Consider the following 26,817-nt stretch of genomic DNA (forward strand, 5'->3'; position numbering starts at 1 on the left):
GAGTCACTAGTTTTGAAAATATAACATCCATTCTTATTGTATTTGTGCAATCAGCATAGACAACAAGCATTAAGAGTCCCATAAATGGTTTTATTTGCATTGTAATTTGCAAACAGTTAACGTAAAAGTTACACAACTGTCAATCTTGACTAGCTAAACAACATCATTTCATAAATATATAACCAATGATCATTTTTTTTCATTTCGCATAACACTCATTTAATCATGAAGAGAATTAACAGAGTTTTAAATATGGCCACGATTTGCTATGTTGATATATAGATACATATATAGATATATAGGCTATTGATTCGATAATCTAAAAGACATCTCTGATAGGCACACATATAAGTTAGGTGAGAAAAAGCTGGACAGTTTCAATTTGAATTTTAAATCAAACACATTCAGAACAAATTGTAAAAGGCTGTAGCAAAATAATAAAACTGGAATGTAGTATTTAGATATATGCGCATTTGCAAATAATAATTCGCAGACAAAGTAAAATATATCGATATTTTAAAGGTTAGATCAACTCAATAACAAAATAAGCGTACAAAAAATTGAGAAATAATAACAATAGTGTAGTAGTAATAATAAAAATGATAAACGATCCATGCGTGTACTGTATCCAGTGTGCATCTTCCGGAATTTGAGCAAGTTTCACTGCAAAATTTGTAAAACTGAATCGGTTAGCGTTCCTTCATTTCTTGGAATGCTAAAAGATTTTAAGTTGTTAAACAGTACAAAAACCCATTCGGATTTCGGATACACGCTACGGCTACATTTAGACTGAAGATTGAAATTACGGGAGAAAAGGTGCTCTACACATGTATGCTTTTGTTGTAATAAGTACTCTATTGAGAGAAAATCATAATTAATATTGACTAATATAATAGCTGCTTAAAACATTTAGATGGGTTATGTTGCGGATACTTTGTTATTCACTGCGAATGAAGCCTCACTCTGAAATTTAACATCACAGCAATATTTGATGATTTTAAGGTTGACGAGCAACTACATATGTACAAATAATGATTTTTTTTACGACGAAATTAATATTGTTAATTGCGTACGTGTAAAAATTGACTTTTCTAAATTTACGTTAAATATTTAAATATATATGTACGATATATAAGACATTACGTTGATAATGATTATGATTATGATGATAACAACATTTATATTACAGCGAAAATGACTCATTTAACGAAAATTCGTGTGTAACATCAAGCTCTAGTATTTAAAACTTGTGAATCAATAATGATTTGTAAAGTTTAGATATTTATGACTTTTTCTAGCGACTCTCAGGTAGCGTGTACAACTTTTAACAGAAAATTTAAAATAGCATGTACCACGAATTACAAAACTAGCTGGGAAAAATAATTAACAGGTGGTGACTAAACTATGCATATACTTGGATTTTTTTGTTATGTCGATAACTCAATCAACTCTACTGATGAGTATCGCCGTCTGATTAATTAGGTACTATGGCGTAGCGGTTGGAGGAGGGGTGGTCATTTCATCCGGGCTTGCAGAATTTTGAGAGTCGGCAGCAATAAAGTCTGGATGATGCAATTCTTCCCCACTGTTTGTTGACAGAGACTTGTAGTTTGAATCGACTTGGTGATGAGGATTTGCATTAATTTGATGAGCAAGACCTGAGTCTTCTCTGTGAATGAGGGGTTGGTGGGAAGCAGCTACTCCACTCATTTCTGAAGAAGAATCTTCCAAACTGTGGTGGCTTTCGATTTCAGCTTCTTCATGAACGTAACATACCGGGTGCTGAACATCGGAAAGCCTTGTGGATGTTGCTTTGTCGCACAAACATCTGCATTTGCAGTCATATGCATACCCGCTTTTCCCAGAGATCGGGGAGATTGGTCCGTCGCACTCGGTAGCTACGACCGTCTTTAATTAAAATGTAGAATTTGAAATAAGCAAGAAAAATATGGTCTGTTTCCAATGAGCTTTTTTGTATATTTATGTATGCATGTACACTTACCAAAGAAATCAAGGAAGGTTTTCTAATAGCCGCATCACCTGTTTGGTTCTGTTGCTGCTGACGACTAGGGCACGACGAGTTTGATGACTGTGGATTATCACTCATGTTTCGAGTATCAGCCGGCTCGGCGTAACGAACTTGATGAGTTTGATGGTTATGAGTTGGCGTGTCCGTGTCGCGAGAATCCGACGAATTAAGATTGCCATCTTCAAGGTCTAAATGAAGAATGGATTCTTGACTTCCCGTGAACTAAAGTACAAAAGTTGTCCAGTTACATATCCTATTTGTCAATATATAAACATCAAACACACGATAAGTCCAAGCTTACAATAAAACCATAATATTTGAGAATGTCCATCTTGCACATAGGACACGTACGATGTTCTAGCAACCAAGGGTCGACACAGCCTTTGTGGAATTCATGTCTACAATAATTTATATAACGTTTCATTACCTTTATCAACATCGTAATCGCAACACGGTGCTTATTATTTATTTTCCATACCGGCACGGAAGAGTTCTTAGCACATCACCAGACGCGTAAAATTCAATACACACAGCACAACATTCTGCCTCGCCAGCAATTTCCTACAACAAGGAACCAGCCATTCAGAACGACATAATAAGTATTGATTTGGTAGCTCTTATATGATTTCGCACGTAGAAACTATGCTCGTAATCAAACTGACCTTGTCCGTGAGTTTTACGTTTCTTGTAGGAATTTTCGCTAAAGCCTTCTTCGCCGCATTGCACAAGCGTTGCTGCAAAGGTAAATTATACATAAAGTAGTAACACACCATCCCAGTCAACACGTTAAAAAATCGATAGGGTAAAAAATAAAAAAAGGATAACTTACAGCGAGGCGATCCTTCGCATGCAAATATCGGAACCGTTGCACATAGTAAAAGACTAGCCACGCGAGCGAAATGATCATCAGAACGATGAAGGAGATTGACACAAAGAGAACGGATGTACTGAAATTAAACAAAGTTCAAATTAATGAGATTTCCTTCATGTGTGTCATGTAACACAGTAAATAAAACGGATTTTCTGAGACTGACTCGCTAAGCCCACTCAAGGCACATGTTCCATCCCCGTTAGTGCCATAAGTACATGTCGACAGTTCTGAGCCGTTGCTGATGCAATTATTGCATTTACTAAACCCTCGTGGAACTTTCACATTTTTACAGCGAAACGTCCAACGACCGTGTCCTGGGTGGTAAAACCCCTCATTTCCGGCCCCACCACTACACCCCCTGGCCATGTTAGAGCAGTTACACCGGTGGAGTAAGTAAGTCGACAATTCTCACGACCAAATCAATCGATGGCAAGAGAATATTATCTGAAAATCCACCTGACTGACTGACTGACTACTGTAACTATTGACTACAGGGAAAAGGGCAGCATGACCACCACACGAGTAAGTTGCTTTCACCAGACTGAGCGTGTGAGTGAGACTTGCCACTCACAAACTAAACTAAAGTTGGTTGGTATCCAAAACAAACCGATCCGATGACGAATATATGCAGAGGATCATCAACATCTTTCTCCATGTGAGGCATATAACACACTTTTTGGTGTTGTTGATGATTATGGTGTTGACTTTGACTCATGTCGCACAATTAAATTTATGTGTGTGGGTATAGCAGGAGGAGCAGGAAGCAAACAACATATGGAGAGGGGAAGAAACCGGGTCAGACCACAACGTGCACAACCGGTGGCAATATTACTACGTGCGTTCTTCGGTTTCAACTTGCTATTAAAACGTACATCAAATAACAAAGAATTTAGGCCGTAATATACTCTTCCATCCGCACAAGTCGGGACTGGTTTCGTGTCACAATTTGTATTTCCAAGCAATCATAATGGAAGAGATGACAAAGGACGACACGACACCCGTCAGTGAGCAATAATAATATGTAAGCTGCGACTACTGCAACCCGAACAGGTCAGACTGTGCTGGTGGTTATGTAAGGCATGCGTTTTGGCAAAGTATATACTGGACTTTTGGGAGTCGGGTTGACTTTATGACTATATTTTACTACTGCACTGCAGCATAGCAGCACAAAGGACCAAGGGATGTCCATAAATATTGTGGGGTATGATCAATGCTAAGCAAATTGTAAGAAGCGATGAAAAGTGAGTCGGTATTAATAGAATGCATTGTTTTACAGTAGAATGAGCCTAATTAATAGGACACTTTGAAGTGCTGTCTGAGAAGTTTAGTGCGTGTTTCTGCAAATCAAGTTATTATTGGGAAGTTAAAATCATGGGAGAAAAGAACAATCAAATTTGTTGAACTTAAAAGCGAATTTTCGAACAAAGGATAATAAACTGCAGAAATTTGTATCGTTTATTCTTTCCCCAATCGGGCGAGACACACAATTGTGCACAAGTAGAAGCAAAAAACTCGAGATTCATGGGAATCAATGAAATGTTCTCTGAAATGATGGAATGCCTTGTAGCACAAAATCACTAATCTTCCAGCGAAAAGATCAACTATTGCCCAGGCTTTGATGCATAAAGAGATAAATTTAAGGATGAATTATTATCATTGGAGGAACGAATTCTTTCACCAATATTACGATATAACGAGTTTTATTTCCTAACAATCAACATAAAAGAACCCATGAGTCAAGGAAAACCGCATCCGAATTGTTATTTGCGTTTTACAGACACGTATCATCTTTTGTAATCTCTAGAGGTCTAGGTCAGTCCTTGCTCAGGAACACTCACTTCCCACGACTTCCCACAATTAAATCGGTTTAATAAGGATGTACATAGATCAATCTTGTTTAGCAAGTAATAAATTTTGGTGCAGAGAATGAGTGCAAATGTTTAATTATTATTATGATTGCGATAGCGTTACACCACTATGTAAACTAAAGTTTAAAGAAACAATGATTTTTTTTATATAACTTTTTGTGGAGAGTAAGTAGTTAGCAAACAAGTCCTGGAAGCAGAAACCATCTAAATTTGCCTAGGGACATAATTTCATAATTCTAAAAAGGAAATTAACAACCCTTATTTGGCTGCTTGTTTGTTTATACATTACATACGGTGAAACTTGAAGAATTGGGTAATAAATAAACTTTGAGAAATGGAGGAAAGTTGTGTCAGCTAAATAATAACTTGTGGTGAAACAAGGTAACCTAACTTTTCAACTTATTCTCACATCTCTGCTCTGTTCCGAGAAAGCAAGATTCAGCACTTGCTAGGTAGAAAACCATCAAGTGGTCCACTTTAGGTGTGTGCCCCGTCTAATCACTTATTCATCATTGTGTGATAGGAAAAAAAGTTGATAAATTCTGATAACTCTGAAATCATGAACGTAAGAAGTTTTGAAGTTATTGTAGCTGTGATTTCTTGGATGGTACAAGTTTCCCTTGTAATTTATTATGCTCATCATGGACCAGGGGGGAAATGGGAGGATGACATTTCGGCAAATTTCACCGGATTACTTTACTTACCGATTAATACCGCTATAAGGACGAGTACAGGTTTCTCCGACGGTAATAATCATCTCCACCAGGATTCCGCTGTCACTGACATTTGCGATTTCCTCTCCAATTCTCTTGTAGGTAAAAACTCCAGGAATACTGCCTGAAATTTTCAAGAGTGGTATTATGGAGTTTTTTTATGGAGCCATAAAAATCAAATCAAAGAAAATCAACCCCGGCGAAAAAACTTACAATTTCTGCAGTTGCTCAAACCCATTTTCTCTAATGTGTCTCTATCCTCAAGATCGTAGACAAGCTATTTGCAAAATACACGTTCATAAATTAAATTGCATTTTTTCTGCAAGTCACAAGATGTGAAAAAATTCTTACCATTGCAACAGCGTTGCGAGCTTGAGCATTTTCTAATTTTCGGTCAAAGTTACAACTGTAATTATTTAATAAAAAATTCATTGCACACAAGAGACACGGAAGATAACTAGCAAAAAGATGATCAAAGACCGAGTCTTACTTTCCCCTCTTTATCAGAGCGATCCATGGTCGATCTGGAAAAGGACCATCTAAAGGCTCACATCCGTAGTGGTTGACTTTGCCATCCGCAGTCCGTCTAGATCTCACATGCACCACAGTGCCAACGGCCGGACCGACTTTCCCCATTCCAAACTTTCCGATCTAAAAGAAAGCAATAATTGCGAAATATATTAGAGTGAGATTATACCCGTAAAATTTTTCATGAAAATGCAATCACTAACCTCAGCTCCTTGATACTCTGGGTGCTTCTGCTTTCCAGTTAAAGGATTAATATAGGTAATATTTATCACGGCCATCACATACTCATCCGCCGGACCTGCCAACGACCACTCGGACGCTACAACAGATTCCACATCGTGTTGCAACATAAACAAAATAATGACTGTTTTCAATATCTTTTGAGTAACTTCCATCTTGATACTGGGCGCGGATAAAGGATTTAATGATGAAGGTCACACGAAGTAATACTTGACTTCAGATATATGTATTTCAGGTGATATTTGGTCTCTGATTTGCCAGGCGTCTCAAGCAATGGAATCCCCAGAGCTGCCGATGAGAATTACTGGATACGAATATTGGAAAAGTTGAGAGGAGAATTTCATGGTATTTGATTGAACTGGGGAGCTCGAGTATGTTTGAAATACTTGAAGTTTATTCTCTTAGTTATAGTTCAAAATTTGAACTTCGAATCACTGGGATTTCACAACTGAGGGTAACACCACCACTCAATATCAATCAGTTTATAGTGATTCGGAGTGAAAGATTCTCAGGACAACGGCGTGACTTCAGGAGACTTCGTGATGCTGATCCGCTTGTCAACTTGGGACTGATCGCATAAGTTTGAAAGATGAGCAAGTAAGGGGATAAGAGTTGCTCCGAAACTGTGAACTTTGTTTGTTTGATGCTTCGCTCCGTTTCGAAGCTGTAGTCGTTGGGGTTTAGCTTGTGTGTGTGTGTATTCAGCAAGAAAATCCCGAGTGGAATGAAATTGGCACTACCTGAAAATCTTCTTGCGCAGGTGACCACGGTTTCAGAACTCGTTCCAGAAAGAGGAAACTAAGTCCGTTATGTTTCTTGGTTGCTGGTTCAGGCGTTGGTGACCAAAATCTAGTACAGAACAAGTAAATGGAGTGGGATTAGTAAATCAATGCGTTGTTTTGACAGGACGTGTGTTGTTGCGTTACAATAATTGTATAATGTTCTCAGCATAAACCTTTATTACTTTAAATAGCATTCTGTATATGTTATTTAATGGATACATTTTTTATTGCAAATTAATTCATCCAAACATGTACATGTGTACGATTGTTACCTACTCAGATGTTTTTAATAACTCATAAAATATAAATTTGTTGCAATGAATAAAGTCATGATCAACCCTGATACGTAATTTGATTTATGAAATTCAAGTGATGACTTACAATCGAGCAAAATGTGGCTCGTGACAAATTCTTTAGTAATGAACAAAGCAGAAATACAATGTTTAGTCCATTTTTAATGCAACACAATTTTCCACTGAGCAAATTCGGAAACTACGAATATAGACAACTCACATTTTAACAATGAAACATGTGCAATGCATGTTTTAAGCTGGATAATTACTGGATTATACTGGTTCCCTCAGGAGACCACACTGCAGAGGATGTGGTACGAATTGCAAATTCATTACTAAATATGAAATAATATAATACGAGTCGTCTGCTAATATCATATTTCATGAATTGATTAGTATCCTTTGGTTCATTTGACTTTCACTTTTATTGTGGGATGAACACGTCAAAGAGAGCTGTGCTCTTTATGGACCACGTAACCCGACTAGAACTGCAAATAATGAAAGCTTGTTAATTCAATGGACATGCACAACACGTAACCAGTTCTGTGCAAGTATACATATACTGTTTTTGCAGGTTTTTAGCCCGAGTAAAGCCTTATGGAACCGTCATGTCCATCCGTCTGTGAACTCGATAGGGGCAAAACCGCTGAACTGATGGACTGAAATTTTTACCATACGCATATTGAACAAAGTTAGGCAACGAGTTTGTAGATGAGCGAAATTGGTCAAGTGGTTGACCGGTGGGGGTCATGTAGATGGATAGGGTATCTTGCACTAAAATTTCAAAATAGTCCTAGAAATTTGGCACACAGATTGCTAATTGTTGGCAATCAAAGTTTCTGAAGTGAAATTCGTGGTGGTAATAGTTTCGTCAATTCGGACAAAAATTTAGAGGCGGACCATGTCCCTGACTCGGGCTAAATGAGTACTGCACACTGGAGGTTTTTTTATTTGAAATGCAAACAGCTCATTATTTTTTCATGTCACTCAAATAATCAGTGTGAATGTTATGTCCAAGAAAGCTTTCGTTCAAGGACGCGATAAGGATATGCACAAGTAAGTGCAAGCTAATAAGCTCCCACTAATTGTGAGTGAGTATTTACAATGAGTGGAATGAGCAAATTTAATGGACAAATATGGAAGCGTTCAACTATATGCAAATTGTGGAATAGTACTTACTGACGTAAACTTAAACCCCAGTGTCAAAAGACATTCAAGTATATATACTTATAATCAAAGCAAAGTAGATGGATATTATTGAGTAAGAGAGAAGAAAGGTGAGGCAATGCCCGTGTTTTGATACGTGGGTAAAATGTATACTATAGAAGTCCTGATATCCGACCACACTCGACCAATTGCGCAATTCAAGAGCCCGAATTTGCTTTCTGACCCACAACAGTCAAATGGCATAGACTAACAAAACCGCAAAAGATAATTTGTCGATCGAATGAACAGCATTCGAACTTAATTACCACCACGGGTTCTATTACCACCTAATCACAATGCGCTTATCACATCGTCAAGCTTAAACTTTCTTTGAAGTATACTCAGCATCAGTCCAAACCACGTCAAACGCGACTTACAGACATTTGCGGTGCATGCGAATGTAATAACCACCGTTGACATAAGTTTGCAAATCAAAAGGTGACTGGCTTCAGTAATTCCTTAATTTTGATTGCGCAACATGAGCATGGCAAAATTCACGCCTGCTGTGCTGGCACTCACTTTCATTGAGTGAGCAAATCATAAAGTCCGTTATGAGAACTTTTTAGCAATGTCCTCCGCCCTTGAGCGCAGCATGTTCCATGTGAAATTTCAACAGGACTCGATGAAACTGGAAGCTGCGTCGGGAATTATGGATGAATGTCTATTTATATCGGTATTTATATCGAGTACTTAATAACATAAGCTTCTTACGAAAATTTCCAGGTAATGAAATATCTAATTATTGGGAAATATTCCTCGCTTTTGAGTAAACTCGACATTTGTTCATCAGGTATAAAATTTAGAATTTTTATGCATATGTAATCGTTATGAAACCATTGCTTAGAGATGTCAAACCCAGGTATGTTGCTTACTTAATGAATAAATGTTATTTTTAGCTATTTTATGTAACACGCATTTTTGTACCGCATACAGCGAGATAAGATCAGTATCATACATATTTTATTATCATTATTATATAATGCCAGCCAATATGACGACTTGTTTTCCTATACATAACTGGCCCTTACAAGTCACAATATTTCACTATTTACAAACGTTTGGATATAACCAACAGTAAGGTTTTCCTACAGCTACATAAGTATCATCCTGGAAGATGGTATTCCTCGTTTCCTTCGGATAGATGACCACCACTGCCACGAGTGCCATAAAATATCAGGTTAAAAAAATTGTGAGAACAAGTCCACATGACGTAAATGTGTTTCCCCTGATGTTGTTCTTACTCCTTTCTTATTCCCTTCTTTCTACTATCTTTACTCTTTCTTAGATTGTGAAAATTCCATGCAGAACACAAAATATAGGAAAATAATGGACTCTCTGCAACTCAACCTGTTCCAGGAGAATATATGTAACAATTTGATCGAATGTCTTTGACCTGTTTGGTTCGGGTTAGTTATTACATGTACAAAGAACGATGTACGGTCACCTGCTGGTATTGAATTTGTCCACCCCATTTGTTTTGTTGATGACATTGCTGGCAACGATCCCTTTCTTTACATCATTACACAATCAATTGCACTGGCTCGACTGTTCCAAGTACGTACATTTCTGCATGGATGCCGAATGTTTGTGTGAAATCATTCCCCACTAACTAGACTGGAAACATCGGTTGTTCGAAGTAACCATGGCCAGTTAAATCCATGTGAAATTTCTTTATTTAAAGTGCTAAAACATTCCCACGAGTTATGCAACAACAGGGAATAAATATGTATAAACTTGTATCGCTAGGCACGAACAACACAATTCAGAAGCATTCCACGAGGATTTACATTCTACAGCAATCACCTAAAAAGATCAAGAAATGTGTACAAAAGTAAACTAAAATTGTTTCGGGAAAAGAGATCAGTGTCCATGTCCACACAGATAAATCTGCTTAAACAAGATTAAGTGGAGTGTCGTCAGGACACTTTTGTCAGCAATTCATACGTAATCCTCCCATTATTATTGTGTCCATCACATTGCAAAAAGGCTTTTTGACGAAGAATCTCCCCAAGTCACGTTGTGACCTCATGACAAACATTATATGGATAGATATGTACATACTGGGATTAAAAGTGGGTAAGGTATTATATTCCACGAGGTACTCATTGTTTCCCAGAAATATCTGGAGGTTGTTTATTGCACACATTTTACTAAATAAGAACCGAATCGATTTGAGGTTTCGAAAAGCTATTCGACCAAAAATTCAATAACTTTACTATGTGGATGAAATTGTCAGTTTTATGTACAAGAAATGTACTGATTCCGCTTCCATAGCTTCAATAATCAGGTCTTGGAGAAAGCAACCTACGCAATCTTACCTCGACCCACATGGACATCAGATAATAAAAAGTTGTCGATGCATGTATGATTCTGATTGCAAAGAAATGAAAAGGTCTCAAATTGGAAAACGAGAATAGACATTAATGACAAAATCAAAGCAGCAGAATTCAAAAGGCATGTAAGTATCTACTAGTGTTGGATTCCACACTGAATAGGGAACAGAACACCCGAAAACCAGGAAATCCGATGAATGGGCCTTGGATGTGATTAAAGATTAGAAATGAGTCCTTGTAGCCGCCGGTGGAGCAGAATAAACTATAATAAGCCCAAAATATTTCATCCTGATAAAAACTAACTAAAACTATTAAATTAATGTTTCGAAATCCAACAGTTGCTACATAATCATCGTTCGTTTGATTACTCATTCATTTATTTCCCAAATTTATTGGGTCATTGCATCCTAAAACAACCTAAAAATTACACAGTTTGGACCACCACGGAAATCGTTTGATGAAAATCATGAAACTGGAAGAGGTTAGTGACACGATTGTGCTCTGATTGCCTTAACTGGCAAAGTTGCTGCACAACTATTACCGTTTCTCTACTATGGTAAAGATGAGACCAAGGCTGCCGATTAAGGAATATCTGTGCTTTCTCTTATCCAGGAAGCTGCCCTAAGGTTTATGCTACGCTGAGTCGCTGCGAATACAATAGTGCAAATTTCGCACACATTCGACAACTCATAAAAATTTATGATCGTCATATGGCACATGTCCTTTTTTATTTTTATTATACATACATACATCCGAACAGCCGGAAAACGCTGAATGTTGACATTTCCTCACAACTACCTGCCAACAACGTCTTTCATCTCGTAAGATTTCAATCTTGTAGAATAAGAGTTGTGTCAACACCAGTGATTGCAAACCTCTGAGCAATTTTCTTCACGTGAGTCTTCTCGCAGTCATTAGGTCTGCTTTGGTAGCCTCTGCACAATTAGGCGTTTCTTCATCTTTTTACATAAACCCGCAGTGATTTGGACAATAATGCATGGCAGTATCAACCAAGAAAAGGACTTTGAGCTGACGATGTGAGACTCACATTTGACAATGTGAGGATACAAACTAAGTAAAAGTAAAGGAGTGAAAGCCTTTGGAGTCTTCCGGTCGTCCGGATTTGCAAAAGTCCATTATGCACCATGGTGAGCTCTTTAGTCTGTAATTGTGAATTTCAAAGACATGGACCACCACCTGAGTAAAGTGGCGACAAGATACCTAAGCACTTATTAAACAACGACTTGATTTTGGTGCAAGAATAGCTAGACATACAAAATTTGCAAACAACAACCTTCCTCCTTTCAAATTCTCACTTCTCACCCGTTGCGATAATTTATATGACTACTTTTCTCGATTTCGTAAGATATGTAAAATTGTCCATAATTTTCTTCGTCAGAGTGAAGCCATAAAGTTTCCAGTTTCAATTAGGAGAAAATGAGTGAACTGTTTGTCATTAAACTCTTTCGTTTATTCACTCATCCTCCAAAGGTCATTTGTACCAGGATGTGGTTGTGTACAAAAAATAGCCAAGATGACGCGAATAACAACTGACTGAGGGGTAGAATGCTTTTATGGGAATAAGAGTCATATCCACTTACTTAACTACCAACGAACCAACAAAATTTATTTTCAATAATGTGCGAGATTCTAGATTTGATCAGTCTCGATTTATTACAATCCTGTCTTTATTCCTCTTTTGCGACTGGAGCGAGACCGATAGCGTCTGAAGTGGCCCGTTTGCTGCAGTTATTACTGGATTCTGCTCGGTTTTCAGTCGGTTATGCAAAAAAATTGCCAAATGTAAGTATAATAGTAAATCTAGCCAGCCAAACGATAGTGGAATTGTTATAGCCGTTAATGTAACTGACTCCTTCAGCAAAGCAAACACACGCATGAACCATTAATGCCTAATCTAGTGCCACTGTTGGAATTCGGCATCAAATAAATAGCAGCCAGGCCAACCCTGGATGGATTTATGACCAAGTCAACAGACCCAAACTACCTACGGCAGCTAAAGTGACTATTAACTAGTCAAGTCAAAGCAATATGTACTTTCCTCCATGCGACAAGAAGTATACGTACGTATAACATAATGCGAGAAGTGGTGGGTATCGATCCCGTAAATGACGGCAAGTCAAGTCACGCTACTTGATTGTCTTGTTCCCTCTCGTTTATTGCAGACAAAAATGCTTTCATCCATTAAATTTATTTGGTTAAGCAAAATTACTTCATAAAAGCTGTTCCCCTAAAATCATATTTGCAGAAATTTTAAGCCGGTGGAGAAACAAGGTTAAAATTTTCCCTTGCCCTGATGCTAATCAAATTTACAGTAAATACTGTTTTTGCCAAAAGTTTGTCAAATATTTGCGTAATAATGCAAAACTCAAGCAATTTCGCATTTATCAAAGGTCAACGAGTATCACAGCATCAGATAGCATTGCAACCCAACCATTTACACAAAGTTTGGAGTTTTATCTCCTTTAACATTTCTTGAAAAAGTTTAACGTTGCCGTTGAATTAGGCACCTTAAGCCTACGAAGACTATTATTTTTCAAATATTAATTTGACATTCAATCCCAGAACAAATATACTTTACATTGAGCACAATGCGGCAAGAAATTCTACACTTTCTCTCGTTACGTACGAAGGAAATGTTTCGTTGGGTTTAAAAAAGGTTTCATAATTTTATTGCTGAGCACGCTTACATTCAACTCCTGAGAATTACTCAAAGCTTTTTCTTCCATTCGCTTTCACGGTATTCGACTTATTCTGCTCCAACTGCGGTTAGCTCACAAGGACTTTGAGAGCTCTTCAACTCTTGTTATTACTATTATCCAACAGAGTGATTTTCCTGGTATACAAAGTACTTATTCAGGTAGGTTCCTCAACTTGCAAACTATGGGAAGGAAGAAATAAGCAGATAAAGGCACACACATCACGGTCGATACTGAATATAATCCGCTGTGCTACAGCAAGTAAATTGCAAAAAAAATCGAGATGTGTGTGTAACCTGTTCTTCTTCAAGATATTTCCTTCAATTAACGTTAATTGAGATGTTTCTAAAACCAAAAGTTTTAAAATATACGAACTCGTTAGTGTATCTCAAAAGATTCAGAACTATGAAAAAGTTTGACAATTTGTTCTTCTAAAAGTCGCCTCATCAGTTTGAGCATATTACTAAAATCTTGAAGTTCTAATAATTCGATACATTCAACATAGCAATTTATTCACGGATTATCGTAAATTTAGGGTTGCCGTTTTTATCCGAGATTATCCTATCCGATCGGATAGGATCGGATAATGTCGGATAGGATAAGGAAAAATACGATTCGGATATCCGTCGGATAGGATAATTTTTTCAAATTATCCGACTCGGATTATCTGATGTTGTCCGTCGGATATCCGACGGATATCGGATAATTTAAAAATGACGAGTTAAGTGTAATTTGGACACGTTGTATGTGCGAGAGTAAAGTAAATATTCTATCTCCAATTGTATTTCATTTTCATCCATGGATATATATTAGTAATTCCAGACAAATCTTAGTAAAGTTAGCAGATGTAAAATTATTACCATGCCAGACACAAAACGGTTCCCTTTGTGGTAATATACTTATAAAGTTATTGTCCCATTGTTTAGAGAATCAATCTATTTCTGCGGGTGCTTTAAAGTAATTAATTTGAATATTGACATTACGATAAATTGAACTGACTACATACTGCGTATCATACTTATTCAAACTAATAAAGAAAAGTGGAGACTTATAGAAAGACGTTTGTCAAATATATACATATGTATCACTTCTAATTCCTGCAACTCCCTTAGTAGTTCAGTCTGTGCTCAGTGCACTTGACATAATTTTAAGAGCTTATGTAAATTGAATACCCGACAATTGTTGATACTATTTGAAATTTTTGTATTTGTTTTGCTAATTAATTTGATTATCCTATCCTATCCGTCGGATATCCGACGGATATCGGATAGAATAATATTTCTGAAATTATCCGACTCGGATTATCCGAAGAGTGGACTTATCCGATCGGATAAAAATTATTTTTATCCTATCCTATCCTATCCGATCGGATGGCAACCCTACGTAAATTGGCATCGTATTTGAGTATTTATTTCATTTCATTATAATTACATTTTCATAGGAGGTCCATAAAAGTGAATAAGTTAGAAGACGTCAAACTGAAAAACAAATACTTTTTGGGAATAGAAAAATCTATAGTGACGACGACGCGACGAGATGATGTTAAGTAATTGATGGTTCTACTCTCTCATCCTGAGAGCTAGATTCAGTAAATTTTGCAGATTTAAAGCTACTTTTGGCTTTACCTTGAGTAGCGGAAGTCAAAGAGACCGCAGAAATGTACAAAGCGAATCTTAGCTGTGCTAACAACTGAAAACTAAATTCGACGGAACTGATACATACATTAGAAGCCATCTGACCACAAATTATACTGCAAAAAAATGAGTTAAATTGGTAAATGGGATATCTAGATATATGCGTGTTCAATTCTCATAATGTTAACTTCAAGTATCTGCTGCGGAATACCAGTCCATCAAAAATGCATCTAATTGTATTTAAAGATGCATGTTTAAAAATAAATAATAAAGGTAAAACTTTTGTATGTAGGTACAAATGATTAACCTGTGATCATTCTACATATTTAGAACGGGCATGTGCAAATTACGTGTCATTCCAAAAGTATTGAATGGAATACCATCAAAAATAATTTCCAAAACCACTACTATTCCAAACTCAAGTACTGTATTTCACATAATGCAATCATCATGACCAGCAAAATGGCTGTCCCACAAAATGACAAAATGTCACAATTTATTGCCTGATGCTCATAAACAAATTAGTACGTATTTATATTTACAATTGCTTTTCTGGCCTACCAAAAGTCGTGAGCTGCACAATTGTTCTAAATTTTTTCCTCTACTTTTATACGAAGTAAATAACTTTTGACTTTTCTGTGCAGTATACAAATAAATAAAACTCAAACGCCAGCAGCCGACTCCAGCACTTCAACTGACATTAAAATTGTTCATCAAACCAAGGCTGTTACTTTCAGGGAAAGTATTGCTCCAGCAACTTGAGAGAAACTTTGCATGTCAACTGGAAATCCAAGTGGGATTGCATTTATATATCCAGTTAATTACTGGTTTTGTCTACGTGACACAGCTAAATAACGTGTCGTGTTCGAGACACCACTCAAGATCCATCAAGTTATGAAGTCGGTAAACATTTGTGGTTCATTTAATTGAATCTCCTTGTCAGTAAATGAAACAAGCCATGTTATTTAGCAAACCTCCCACTCCAAAACGAATCCTCATCATAACGTCGTGACAAAATTAACCAGATTGTTTTATTTTAATGGATTGAGGAGGAATATAGTGGTCCAAGTAGTCCAACTTTGTACGTAACCTCTTTCTGTTTTCATTTGATTTGATTGCACAAAGTGCACTTTATCTGAGTAATAGACATACATGAGATTGAATTGGTTCCAGTGTGGTACCCCAGTTAACCAGAATGTGCACGCGAGGAAAATTGCTAATACACAGGTAGACATATATGCGAATACGTAAGCACGAGATATGCACTACACAGAACCTCCTGGGAGGAACATCATCATAGCTGCACGCTCGTGAAATACAACAAGAGTTACATAGTTTGCTTAATTTTCATTTCTCTTCAGGTTCATGTTCAAGTAGACAACGATGATGTCCTTGTAAAAACATGACCAATTCCAATAGCTTGCAGATTGTTTGCAGTAACCACAAAAAGCTATGATGATATCTGCAATTAGGGAAACTGCTTTTTATAGCTCTCTGCCCGTCGTATCCCTCGTCAAGTGATGAGGGCAGAAACTAGTGAGCAAATCAGACATTTGTTTGGAGAAGTATTACATCGTATATTGTGCATTTGTAATTTCATTTCATTTTATTATATGCCCGTTTCGAAAAGAGGCCCTGAGCAGTAATATTGCTGCAACAAAATTTCATTAGAAATGAAATAACACTAAGTATTTCATGTCGTACTTACTAGAAGCGAAAATGGAAACTTGCTGAATTTCTCAGGCCATTGTTTAGAATATGGAAAGTAAAACAATTACGGCGTATTATGTTGCAGTCTTGAGGCCTAAAAACAGCTAAACATAGCAAATGTTTGATTAAACCTTGTTCCAAACTTCATCGTCTGCATATAACCACTTGCTCCAAATTAATTTCACTAAAACTCGGCGCATGTCGCTTTTCAGAGGTATTAATAGATAACACGTTGATGAGGGAAATGATACCGTCACAAAAATTGTGTCTACATAAAATAATCTTTGGCTAGGATTACGTTTTTAACGAGGCTTATATTTCCACCGAAAAGTTTGGAATACATATTTCGTAATCCGATCTGATCGAAAAAGTTGTTATTTTGACTATTAAAAATAATTACATTCTCCAAGTATTATTTATGTTATGTTTATGTTTATTTATGTTTATTTAAATTATTTATGTACATACATACATCAATTTGTAAATTGTCATAATAATTTTGCCAAACTTTATCGCTCAGTAAACTAAATTGATCCTCAAAATATGCCCCAAAATTACTGAGAATGCAATTCATCCCATTTCCATTATTCCACTAATTGGACTTGTCTCTGGAATTAATTAGTAATCTGTAAATTCATTTGAGCGTAACGATGAGATGATTCTCTCATTGTCACCAAGAAAAAGTGGTTTAATTCATTGAAACCATTTCAAGGAACCAGATTCTGTTCCATTACAAATACTTCACAAGCAGTTGCTCCGCTTTACAAACTCAATCTTACGAGTAAAGCATATTAGTTTTGTTCATGCAATCAATTTCGAGAGCATGTTATTGCCAGACGAGAATTACAATACAGAGATTCTGGATAATAGAAATTAATCGTAAAACGGAAAACAACGCCACAAACAACCGACTTGCTCAAATTATAAACACCACAATTCCCATGATTAAATTGATATCTAATCGCATTAGTGGATACGGAGTTTGGGAGTGAAAACGAATAAAAATAAGAGAATCATGATGGGTCACAATGCCCAGTAGGCTCTCACTCACTCACTCTCTCACCATAATATTATATTGATTCGCATTTAGATGAAAAGTTTCGGGCCGGAGAAGTAAGACAGACAGACAGCGTCAATTACATGAACCCATCAACTCGTAAACAAAATATTGCAGATGATATGAATTTTTTTTACTCACGGGTGGATACTGCGCCTGGACTTTTTTTATGTGCACAGTAAGTTGCAAGCTTCCTCTCGGGATGACGGGCGTGGCGTTTAGTGTTATATATCGCCCCACAATTTTTCAACTCTGGTTTGAACTATTTGAACTTTTTGCAAAAACGCAGGGATTCTCCCTTTATGGGATGCGGTATAGTGGGCTTAGGAGAAGAGGAAGCTTATATTTGCATCTAGTCAGGCAGACATGTGTCTGTTTGTTTATTCCAATTTCGCTCAGTTTATCACCCAGTTAAAAATTTCTGGGTTAAAGATCATCTTATCAACTGCGGGCTGGGTCCATGTAATGTCACAACCTAACAAGCAGAATTGAATACATGTAAACATGCACATTAAACACGTTTTATTATTAACTTTCACGCATTGATGAAATTAAAAGAGAAACGACGCACGACGCATTCAATTGGTAATTGTATGGATGGAAGAGGAAATACAAAACTGTGACGCTGCACTAATTTCAGGCCAAAATTTGGAACAGGAAGGATTATCTATTAGTACGAAGATGTACTAATACCTACTCGTGCTTTTGAATGTACGGAGTTTGCAGTTTGCTTTTTTATAAATGTTTATGTTGTTCCTTTATGATGATCACAACACAGTGCGTGTGTACACGCTGGAGCAGGGATGTGTACTGTTGAATTGCAATTTGATCATTGTTATTGTACTTGTACGTACGCTATTTATTAGTAGAACTGCGCCGTCTAATGTTGAGCAGATCTTGGTCCATGAATTTCAGAGGATTTATCATCCAATTAAAGCTCAACTAAAGTGCCATCAATAACCAATTACTTGTTATTAAGAAGACCTAAATTCTGCCGGAGCAACACGACACTGCAACCTCAATTCGGTTTCCTCGTGTTGTCTTCGTGTGTTTTTTACGGTTTGAGTAAAATGTTCAAATATTTTTATATGAATTTAACTCTTTTCTCAAATTTTAGCACAAACACTGCGATAACTAATAACAGGTTTTTCTCCTTCTTTCTGTCACGTGTCACTGTTACATTGCAAGCTCACTTTTAGATTTTAAAAAATGCATACACCACAAAAGTACTTGGTGTCCAGGAGGCAAAAAGCCAAGATGTGTGTGAATTTTGTAATGGGCATGCAGACTGTTGATCACGTTATTAAATGCAGTGTATGTATGTACATATGTATGTAAATACTTGTTACAACTTCTTCTCCTTCTCCTCAACTTGGTCTCTTTACGTAACCAATTAAGCTGCAGTAAGATTATGTGTTGTACGTATGCATGTAATGATGGGCGAGCCAAAAACACAACAACTGCTTTCGAGTCGAGTTTCTTTCCAGCAAAACAAAGGAATTAAGTGATTTGGTTGGTCTCTACCTTGGTTGCTTGGTTCTGCAGTTCCTTCTCGCATGAGAATGTAAACTGAACTGACTGGCTGGACAGGATTGGTCATAAAGGGTTGAATTGTGGATAAGCAACAACAACCAGCAATACTACAACGACAGTGTGAACAACTATCACGTATAGCAGAATTCTAGTTACGTATGCACCCATTCTAGCCGACTTGTGATTAAATATGTAATGTGGAATGGAGAAACACTAGTTTGCCTTTTTGTTAACTTGAGTTACCTTCCCATGTAGTCAAGTCAGCGTTGGTGGAGAGCTGGTTATTTGGCTTGAGTGGAAAACAGTGGAAATCGAACCAGCAAAAAATTGATGAATAGATCGGTTTGCTCGTAGAGGAGATTTGCAATTCAATGCTACACACGGCGTAGCATTGGTAGTCCAGAGGCCGGTTGGTTGCAAAGTAAAATGGCAAACCTATGCCATTCCATAATACATGTGGCACATTGCAACTTTTGAGTTCCTTGCGCTTTAAGTTCTTGTTTCCAAGCTTGTTTCGTCGTCCATGCAGCAGCAGAGGACTGCATATTATGTATCGTATCGTAGATGTATATGTACGAGAATGAGGTTTACGCTCCCATAGCACTCCACGCACAAGGAACACAACTCCTGCCTCATTCAATATGCAAATGCTTGTTCTAGAAATTCATGGCGATTCGCCACAAAATAATACGTCGTGAACTTAACTTATCACACAAACAGAACCAAAATAGATTTACGATATCACTCGCGTCGTCCGTATGATATGACCAGATCTGATACAATCTGTCACCGCTGGAACATGCTCCACTCACGTCAAATAGAGCACGTCCTCCAGCACGAAGGACAGAGTTGTTTTTAAAACCGAAATTCTACTAGAAATCAGCTCATATTCTCAAGTTACCATTCTCTTGCAGTACAAGGATCGCTTTATAGATTCGTGAGATTATCCAATACATCAATTAATAGGAAAAGTGAAAGGATAAGGGCTCACTTGTAGTATTTGGAGGGGTCCGGATTAGGCCTTTTTTGTCAACGTTTCGACCTCAAAGGGTCTTCTTCAGGACGACGAAGAGGATTGCTTCACATGGTGGTTTGTGGGTAAATGGGGAAAAAAAGAAGGAAAAGAATGAAAAAGTAAAAAAGTATTGTAAGATAGGAGGAAACAACCGTTAAGCGCGTAACGGTTTAGGCTCAGGTACCTCGGGGTCGCCCAGACGCCCGTCGGCAATGCAAACCGCCTTGAGGGTGAAAGAGAAGACTTAAAATTATTTTGGAAGAAAGGAAAAATTAACATTTAAGCCAGGGGGCTTATTAGATTTGAACAGGAAAATAATCTTATTTTCTAAATTTAATCTACTGTTTTCATCGACCGGGGCGTGTAATAATGCAGTAATTTGGATATCATTAGTATTATGGTTTAAAACGAAATGATCAGAGACAGTAGTGTGAGAATCATTACGAATAGATAATAAATGTTCACGAAATCGATCCGAAAGTTTACGACTAGTTTGGCCAATATAAATAGTGTCTGTACATTTTTTGCACGTAATGGCGTAAATTAAGCACGAGCTAACACATGAAAAAGTCGTGTTGATTTTAAAACTGAAATTATTACATTTTAAGATGGGTTGTTGAGTTACAAAGTTACAAGTTTTGCAGCGAGGTCTGAGACAGGGGAAGGTACCAAACTTGGATACCGCATTGGAAGTGGGGTCAGCAATTGGTTTTAATTGAGTTCGGACTAAAAGTTGTTTCAAATTTGGGGCACGGCGATAGCCATACACTGGTTTGTCGAGAAAAGTGGTATTTTTTTTGAGAATTGATTTAAATAAAAATTTAGTTTTATTAATGACGGGATTTACTAAAGGAGAATAACCAACTACAAGGGGCAAAACATTATTTTGGGATTTAACCTTTTGGACAAGTAAAGAAATTCTAGAGATTTCTTTGACTTTACTAAGGGCCTTAAGTAAAAGATTATGTGGATAACCGCGTTTTTGAAAAAAGTGGCACATGGTGGCACTTTGGGAGATAAAATCATCATGATCACTACAAATGCGCTTAAGGCGTAAAAATTGGGAATATGGGATGCTATCAAGCATATGTTTTGGGTGGCAAGAGTCGTATGGAAGGTAAGAATGGGAATCGGTAGGCTTGTAGTAAATTGTGGTACGAAAATGGTCATTGAGAAAAGAAACTTCGACATCAAGAAAAGGCACCGAATTAACGGGATATGGCATTCAAAAAAATGTCAATATTTTCACGAGAGTCAAGGAACAACATAAAAATATCGTCTATAAAGCGTTTATATAGACGGGGTAAGGGGCCAGTATAACTATAAAAAATAATTTTTCTTGGTAAGCAAGAAAGGAACACGCGTAGCTTGGACCGGCTCGAGTACCCATTGCAACACCGGAAATTTGGGAATAAAACTCGGAATTAAAATGGAAGGCATTAAGGGTAAGAACAAGTTCATAGGAGGAAACAACCGTTACGCGCTTAACGGTTGTTTCCTCCTATCTTACAATACTTTTTTACTTTTTCATTCTTTTCCTTCTTTTTTTCCCCATTTACCCACAAACCACCATGTGAAGCAATCCTCTTCGTCGTCCTGAAGAAGACCCTTTGAGGTCGAAACGTTGACAAAAAAGGCCTAATCCGGATCCCTCCAAATACTACAAGTGAGCCCTTATCCTTTCACTTTTCCTATTATATCCTCACAGCACAATTTACATATTATATATCCCCTTGTCTGTGCATCCTTTTTTCCAAAATTTGCGAACAATGGCCAACTCGTCCTCCATTTTTAGACAATTCTGTCTCTCAATTAATTGTTACCCACATTCTATCATTAATTTAGCCAAAGTCTATTTTAATTTCCTTCTCAAGAAATGTCGATTATCTTCTCACATAAAATTTCTTTCCTCTTGTTTACGTTACAAAAATATGATATGTGACCTTTATGTCTCAGAAGCACTCTCGCAACTGAATAACCCTCAATTTTATCTGAAACTAGACCATGATCCTACCCCTTCTTACCAAAAATTAGTCTCCACAACGATTAACAATTTCATTGGTAGTGGTGATCTCCCAGTTTTTGCCCAGCGTTTAATTGAGAAATCTAGATGTTCTCAATTCTATCTACAACCTAAAATTCACAAACCGGATAACCCTGGTCGTCCAATTGTTTCCACAGTTTCGTGTCCCACATCCCTTATCTCAGCTTTTGTCGACTCAGTCCTACAGCCTTTAGTATCCGTAACCCCTTCTTATCTAAAAGACACAACAGATTTTTTAATTTGCCTGAATGATTTTGTTTTGACTAGTCCATCTAATAACCCTATCTTCCTCGTCACTTCCGATGTCAATCAGCTATATACTGTCATCCTATCTTCCATTTTAATTCCGAGTTTTATTCCCAAATTTCCGGTGTTGCAATGGGTACTCGAGCCGGTCCAAGCTACGCGTGTTCCTTTCTTGCTTACCAAGAAAAATTATTTTTTATAGTTATACTGGCCCCTTACCCCGTCTATATAAACGCTTTATAGACGATATTTTTATGTTGTTCCTTGACTCTCGTGAAAATATTGACATTTTTTTGAATGCCATATCCCGTTAATTCGGTGCCTTTTCTTGATGTCGAAGTTTCTTTTCTCAATGACCATTTTCGTACCACAATTTACTACAAGCCTACCGATTCCCATTCTTACCTTCCATACGACTCTTGCCACCCAAAACATATGCTTGATAGCATCCCATATTCCGAATTTTTACGCCTTAAGCGCATTTGTAGTGATCATGATGATTTTATCTCCCAAAGTGCCACCATGTGCCACTTTTTTCAAAAACGCGGTTATCCACATAATCTTTTACTTAAGGCCCTTAGTAAAGTCAAAGAAATCTCTAGAATTTCTTTACTTGTCCAAAAGGTTAAATCCCAAAATAATGTTTTGCCCCTTGTAGTTGGTTATTCTCCTTTAGTAAATCCCGTCATTAATAAAACTAAATTTTTATTTAAATCAATTCTCAAAAAAAATACCACTTTTCTCGACAAACCAGTGTATGGCTATCGCCGTGCCCCAAATTTGAAACAACTTTTAGTCCGAACTCAATTAAAACCAATTGCTGACCCCACTTCCAATGCGGTATCCAAGTTTGGTACCTTCCCCTGTCTCAGACCTCGCTGCAAAACTTGTAACTTTGTAACTCAACAACCCATCTTAAAATGTAATAATTTCAGTTTTAAAATCAACACGACTTTTTCATGTGTTAGCTCGTGCTTAATTTACGCCATTACGTGCAAAAAATGTACAGACACTATTTATATTGGCCAAACTAGTCGTAAACTTTCGGATCGATTTCGTGAACATTTATTATCTATTCGTAATGATTCTCACACTACTGTCTCTGATCATTTCGTTTTAAACCATAATACTAATGATATCCAAATTACTGCATTATTACACGCCCCGGTCGATGAAAACAGTAGATTAAATTTAGAAAATAAGATTATTTTCCTGTTCAAATCTAATAAGCCCCCTGGCTTAAATGTTAATTTTTCCTTTCTTCCAAAATAATTTTAAGTCTTCTCTTTCACCCTCAAGGCGGTTTGCATTGCCGACGGGCGTCTGGGCGACCCCGAGGTACCTGAGCCTAAACCGTTACGCGCTTAACGGTTGTTTCCTCCTATCTTACAATACTTTTTTACTTTTTCATTCTTTTCCTTCTTTTTTTCCCCATTTACCCACAAACCACCATGTGAAGCAATCCTCTTCGTCGTCCTGAAGAAGACCCTTTGAGGTCGAAACGTTGACAAAAAAGGCCTAATCCGGACCCCTCCAAATACTACAAGTGAGCCCTTATCCTTTCACTTTTCCTATTATATCCTCACAGCACAATTTACATATTACAATACATCAATTAAATTAATCTAATTTTTTAAGCCTATCAGACTTTAATAAAGTTAGCAAAGAATTTAAGCCTACACAAGTTTTTTGTCGCAACTTACTTAATCTATATAACAGCAGCAGACAAAGTCGTCGCCTTATTCAAGAAAACTTAATGAGACTGCTTCAAATTTCGTCTGGAATTGAGTTTCGTCTTCTTCTTCTCTGGCTTCTTGTTCTTTTCGCATCATAAACTTGGCTCCTTTTCATAACTACACAGCTCAACCAAACTTTAGCCACCATGCAGACTCAAATACGATGGAGTCGGAGGGAGCAAATGAAACTTTGAGACTAAAACCTTTCCTCAGGCACTAATTTATTAGAGTGTGCCGACGAGTCTAGTTATACACAAATTTGACTGAAAATTATGACAACCACCGAGGCACGGGATAATTACGATCCAATACATTTGATTCTACCTTTCAATACATACAGACAGAGCATATTTTCCAGAAACCTCCTCCTAATATGTGCATACGCGTACCTACCAGATTTTTGTACTTTTGTAATTTATCATACGGCAACAACTACACCCAACTTGTGTATGCATGTTTGTGTCTTATTGCAAATTCGTGTTGTGATTGATGTTTGTCCAGAATATTAAATCGTTGCGTGTTTGACTGAGCGTTGTGGTATCATCATATTTATCATGATGGGATGATATTGTGTATGTACATATATGTACATATCTGTACACATGAAAAGGTTACCGGGCAAGGTAAACCATATCTCTCAATAGCACCATTGTGAAGATGGGAGACGAACGGATGGATGAGGAATCATCAAATCAGTAAAAGCTTTTGTTTAAAATCTCCTCCGTTTCACCAAGACCAACAGAAACGAGCTTCACCTATCAAATGCAATGCTCATTATTTTATAACTGTATAGAATAAACCAGCTAACCGTAAATAATATGTCAGGTTGGGCCCATTATCCTGACCGGTATTTGCACCACTTATCTGAGAACAATGTATGTTCGAGAGCGGCTAAATCGGATCCGAGAAAGATGTGTAGGATTATTTGGTGTCAATCCAAATTATACATAAACATCAACAAAGGATGACACCAGATTTATGCAGTTGGCATATCTGCTTTAGAGAGATGAAGATGATCTTGTTTTTGTTTTGCTGTGTTTTCAAGTGGAATGCGATAAAAGTATTGGCTGTCGAGTGGAGGTGAGATGAAATGAAATCTACTACTGTATCCTGCCTACTAATCTTCCCAACCAAGCTCAAAATTTGCATCTGCTTTGTCAAACTAGAATGCTTCATAGTTGTGTAAAATGTGAGACATTCGCTCACTCACTCACTCACTCACTCACTCACTTACATAACTGCTTGATGTAATAAAACCAGTGGCAATGACAGTGATCTTGGTTGCATCTTTTTTCACATTGTAATCTTAGCTGCACACGTGTTACGACATTCTGGACGTGTCTGTCTGAGATCATCGTCTTATTTAGTTGGTGAATAGAATGGATCCTGACAGGTATCAGGTAGCAATGTGTACACAAGTCCAAAATAATGAAACTGATAAAAGCTATGATCCCTACGACCAACAAGTACTTAGAGGACTATGAATATTCAAATGTCTCAAACGGGATGAAATCGTCAAAGGGAACGAGTAAAATAAATACGTGCCACTCAATACATACTTTCTCCTCGAGTAATGGGGCTCATTGTCATCAAGAATACTGTTAATTTAGCAATGCTCATCGGTTCAAGTTCAGATAATGAGCCAACTGGCAGAAGGAAGAGTGTGCAAATAGGTTTGAGTTACACCAAACAAAGTCAATGGCAAAAGAACTTTTGTTTACACACTCGCTGTTTTGTGTGCTGGCGAGGAAATGAGCATTTCTTGTAATTAACTGGGACACCCACTTCATCGGATCACCACATCGACTCATCGATGTGGTGGTGAAGAGTTCTTTTACCATTTATTTTTACCACGTCAAGTAAATATTTATTGATCAATAGTCAAGCTTACCAGGATAGTCGGTCGGTAGCGTTGTTCCCTCCGAGAGGATGAAGGTGACTCTTTTTTTCAAATCGGGCTCATTACTTTCCTTTTTGAAACCGATAATGAGTGGGACGGGTTTCTCAAATTGCGTCAGTAATGTCTCACACTGATATTTTCACCGTGTTACTCGGTTTGAAGGTACGGTGTGCTTTAAGCTTTTGTTGATGATGGTGGCAGGACACCACAGTTCAAGATTTCTGACACAGTTTTTTGGAGGCTCGGTAGGAAAAGTGGGAGCTCCACTGATAAATGGTGCGAATCGAGAAAAAACACATTGCCAAGTCAGAACTGAGCTGAAACTCCAGCGTTTTGTGCCGTTTTGTGCCGTGAACTCTCTC

The 26,817-nt window shown here is 37.3% G+C and overlaps 1 protein-coding gene and 1 long non-coding RNA gene across 7 annotated transcripts; one reads left to right on the plus strand and one right to left on the minus strand.

Annotated features, from left to right (window-relative positions):
• Window positions 1-69: 69 nt before the first annotated feature.
• LOC110851493 (protein goliath) lies at window positions 70-26,817 on the minus strand. 6 transcript variants are annotated; one of them, XM_022099290.2, is made up of 12 exons: window positions 26,447-26,817; window positions 6,213-7,098; window positions 5,972-6,132; window positions 5,833-5,887; window positions 5,695-5,758; window positions 5,473-5,605; window positions 2,859-2,976; window positions 2,692-2,763; window positions 2,508-2,590; window positions 2,331-2,427; window positions 2,003-2,251; window positions 70-1,908 (listed from the first exon to the last, which is right to left on the minus strand). In XM_022099290.2, the coding sequence occupies exons 2-12, from the start codon at window positions 6,402-6,404 to the stop codon at window positions 1,486-1,488; spliced, it is 1,647 nt and encodes a 548-aa protein (XP_021954982.1). In that variant the 5' UTR covers window positions 6,405-7,098; window positions 26,447-26,817; the 3' UTR covers window positions 70-1,485. The 6 variants fall into 6 exon arrangements, with proteins under 6 accessions (XP_021954982.1, XP_035709183.1, XP_021954983.1 ...); XM_035853290.1 differs by lacking the exon at window positions 26,447-26,817 and adding an exon at window positions 24,523-24,541; XM_022099291.2 differs by lacking the exon at window positions 26,447-26,817 and adding an exon at window positions 19,758-19,916.
• On the plus strand, window positions 15,664-16,300 carry LOC118436107. Its single transcript, XR_004835206.1, has 2 exons — window positions 15,664-16,113; window positions 16,184-16,300. It is a non-coding gene; the product is annotated as an uncharacterized LOC118436107 (long non-coding RNA).

Source organism: Folsomia candida, unplaced genomic scaffold (genome assembly GCF_002217175.1).
Source record: "Folsomia candida strain VU population unplaced genomic scaffold, ASM221717v1 Fcan01_Sc006, whole genome shotgun sequence".
Classification (NCBI taxonomy): domain Eukaryota; kingdom Metazoa; phylum Arthropoda; class Collembola; order Entomobryomorpha; family Isotomidae; genus Folsomia; species Folsomia candida.

What these genes read in the sequence shown, in the direction of transcription:
- LOC110851493 (XM_022099290.2), bottom strand. Translation starts at nt 6,404, where the DNA reads ATGGAAGTTACTCAAAAGATATTGAAAACAGTCATTATTTTGTTTATG. An exon ending in CAGAGTATCAAGGAGCTGAG is followed by an intron (nt 6,133 to 6,212) that starts GTTAGTGATTGC and finishes GCTTTCTTTTAG; the next exon opens with ATCGGAAAGTTTGGAATGGG. An exon ending in TTTGAGCAACTGCAGAAATT is followed by an intron (nt 5,606 to 5,694) that starts GTAAGTTTTTTC and finishes TGAAAATTTCAG; the next exon opens with GCAGTATTCCTGGAGTTTTT.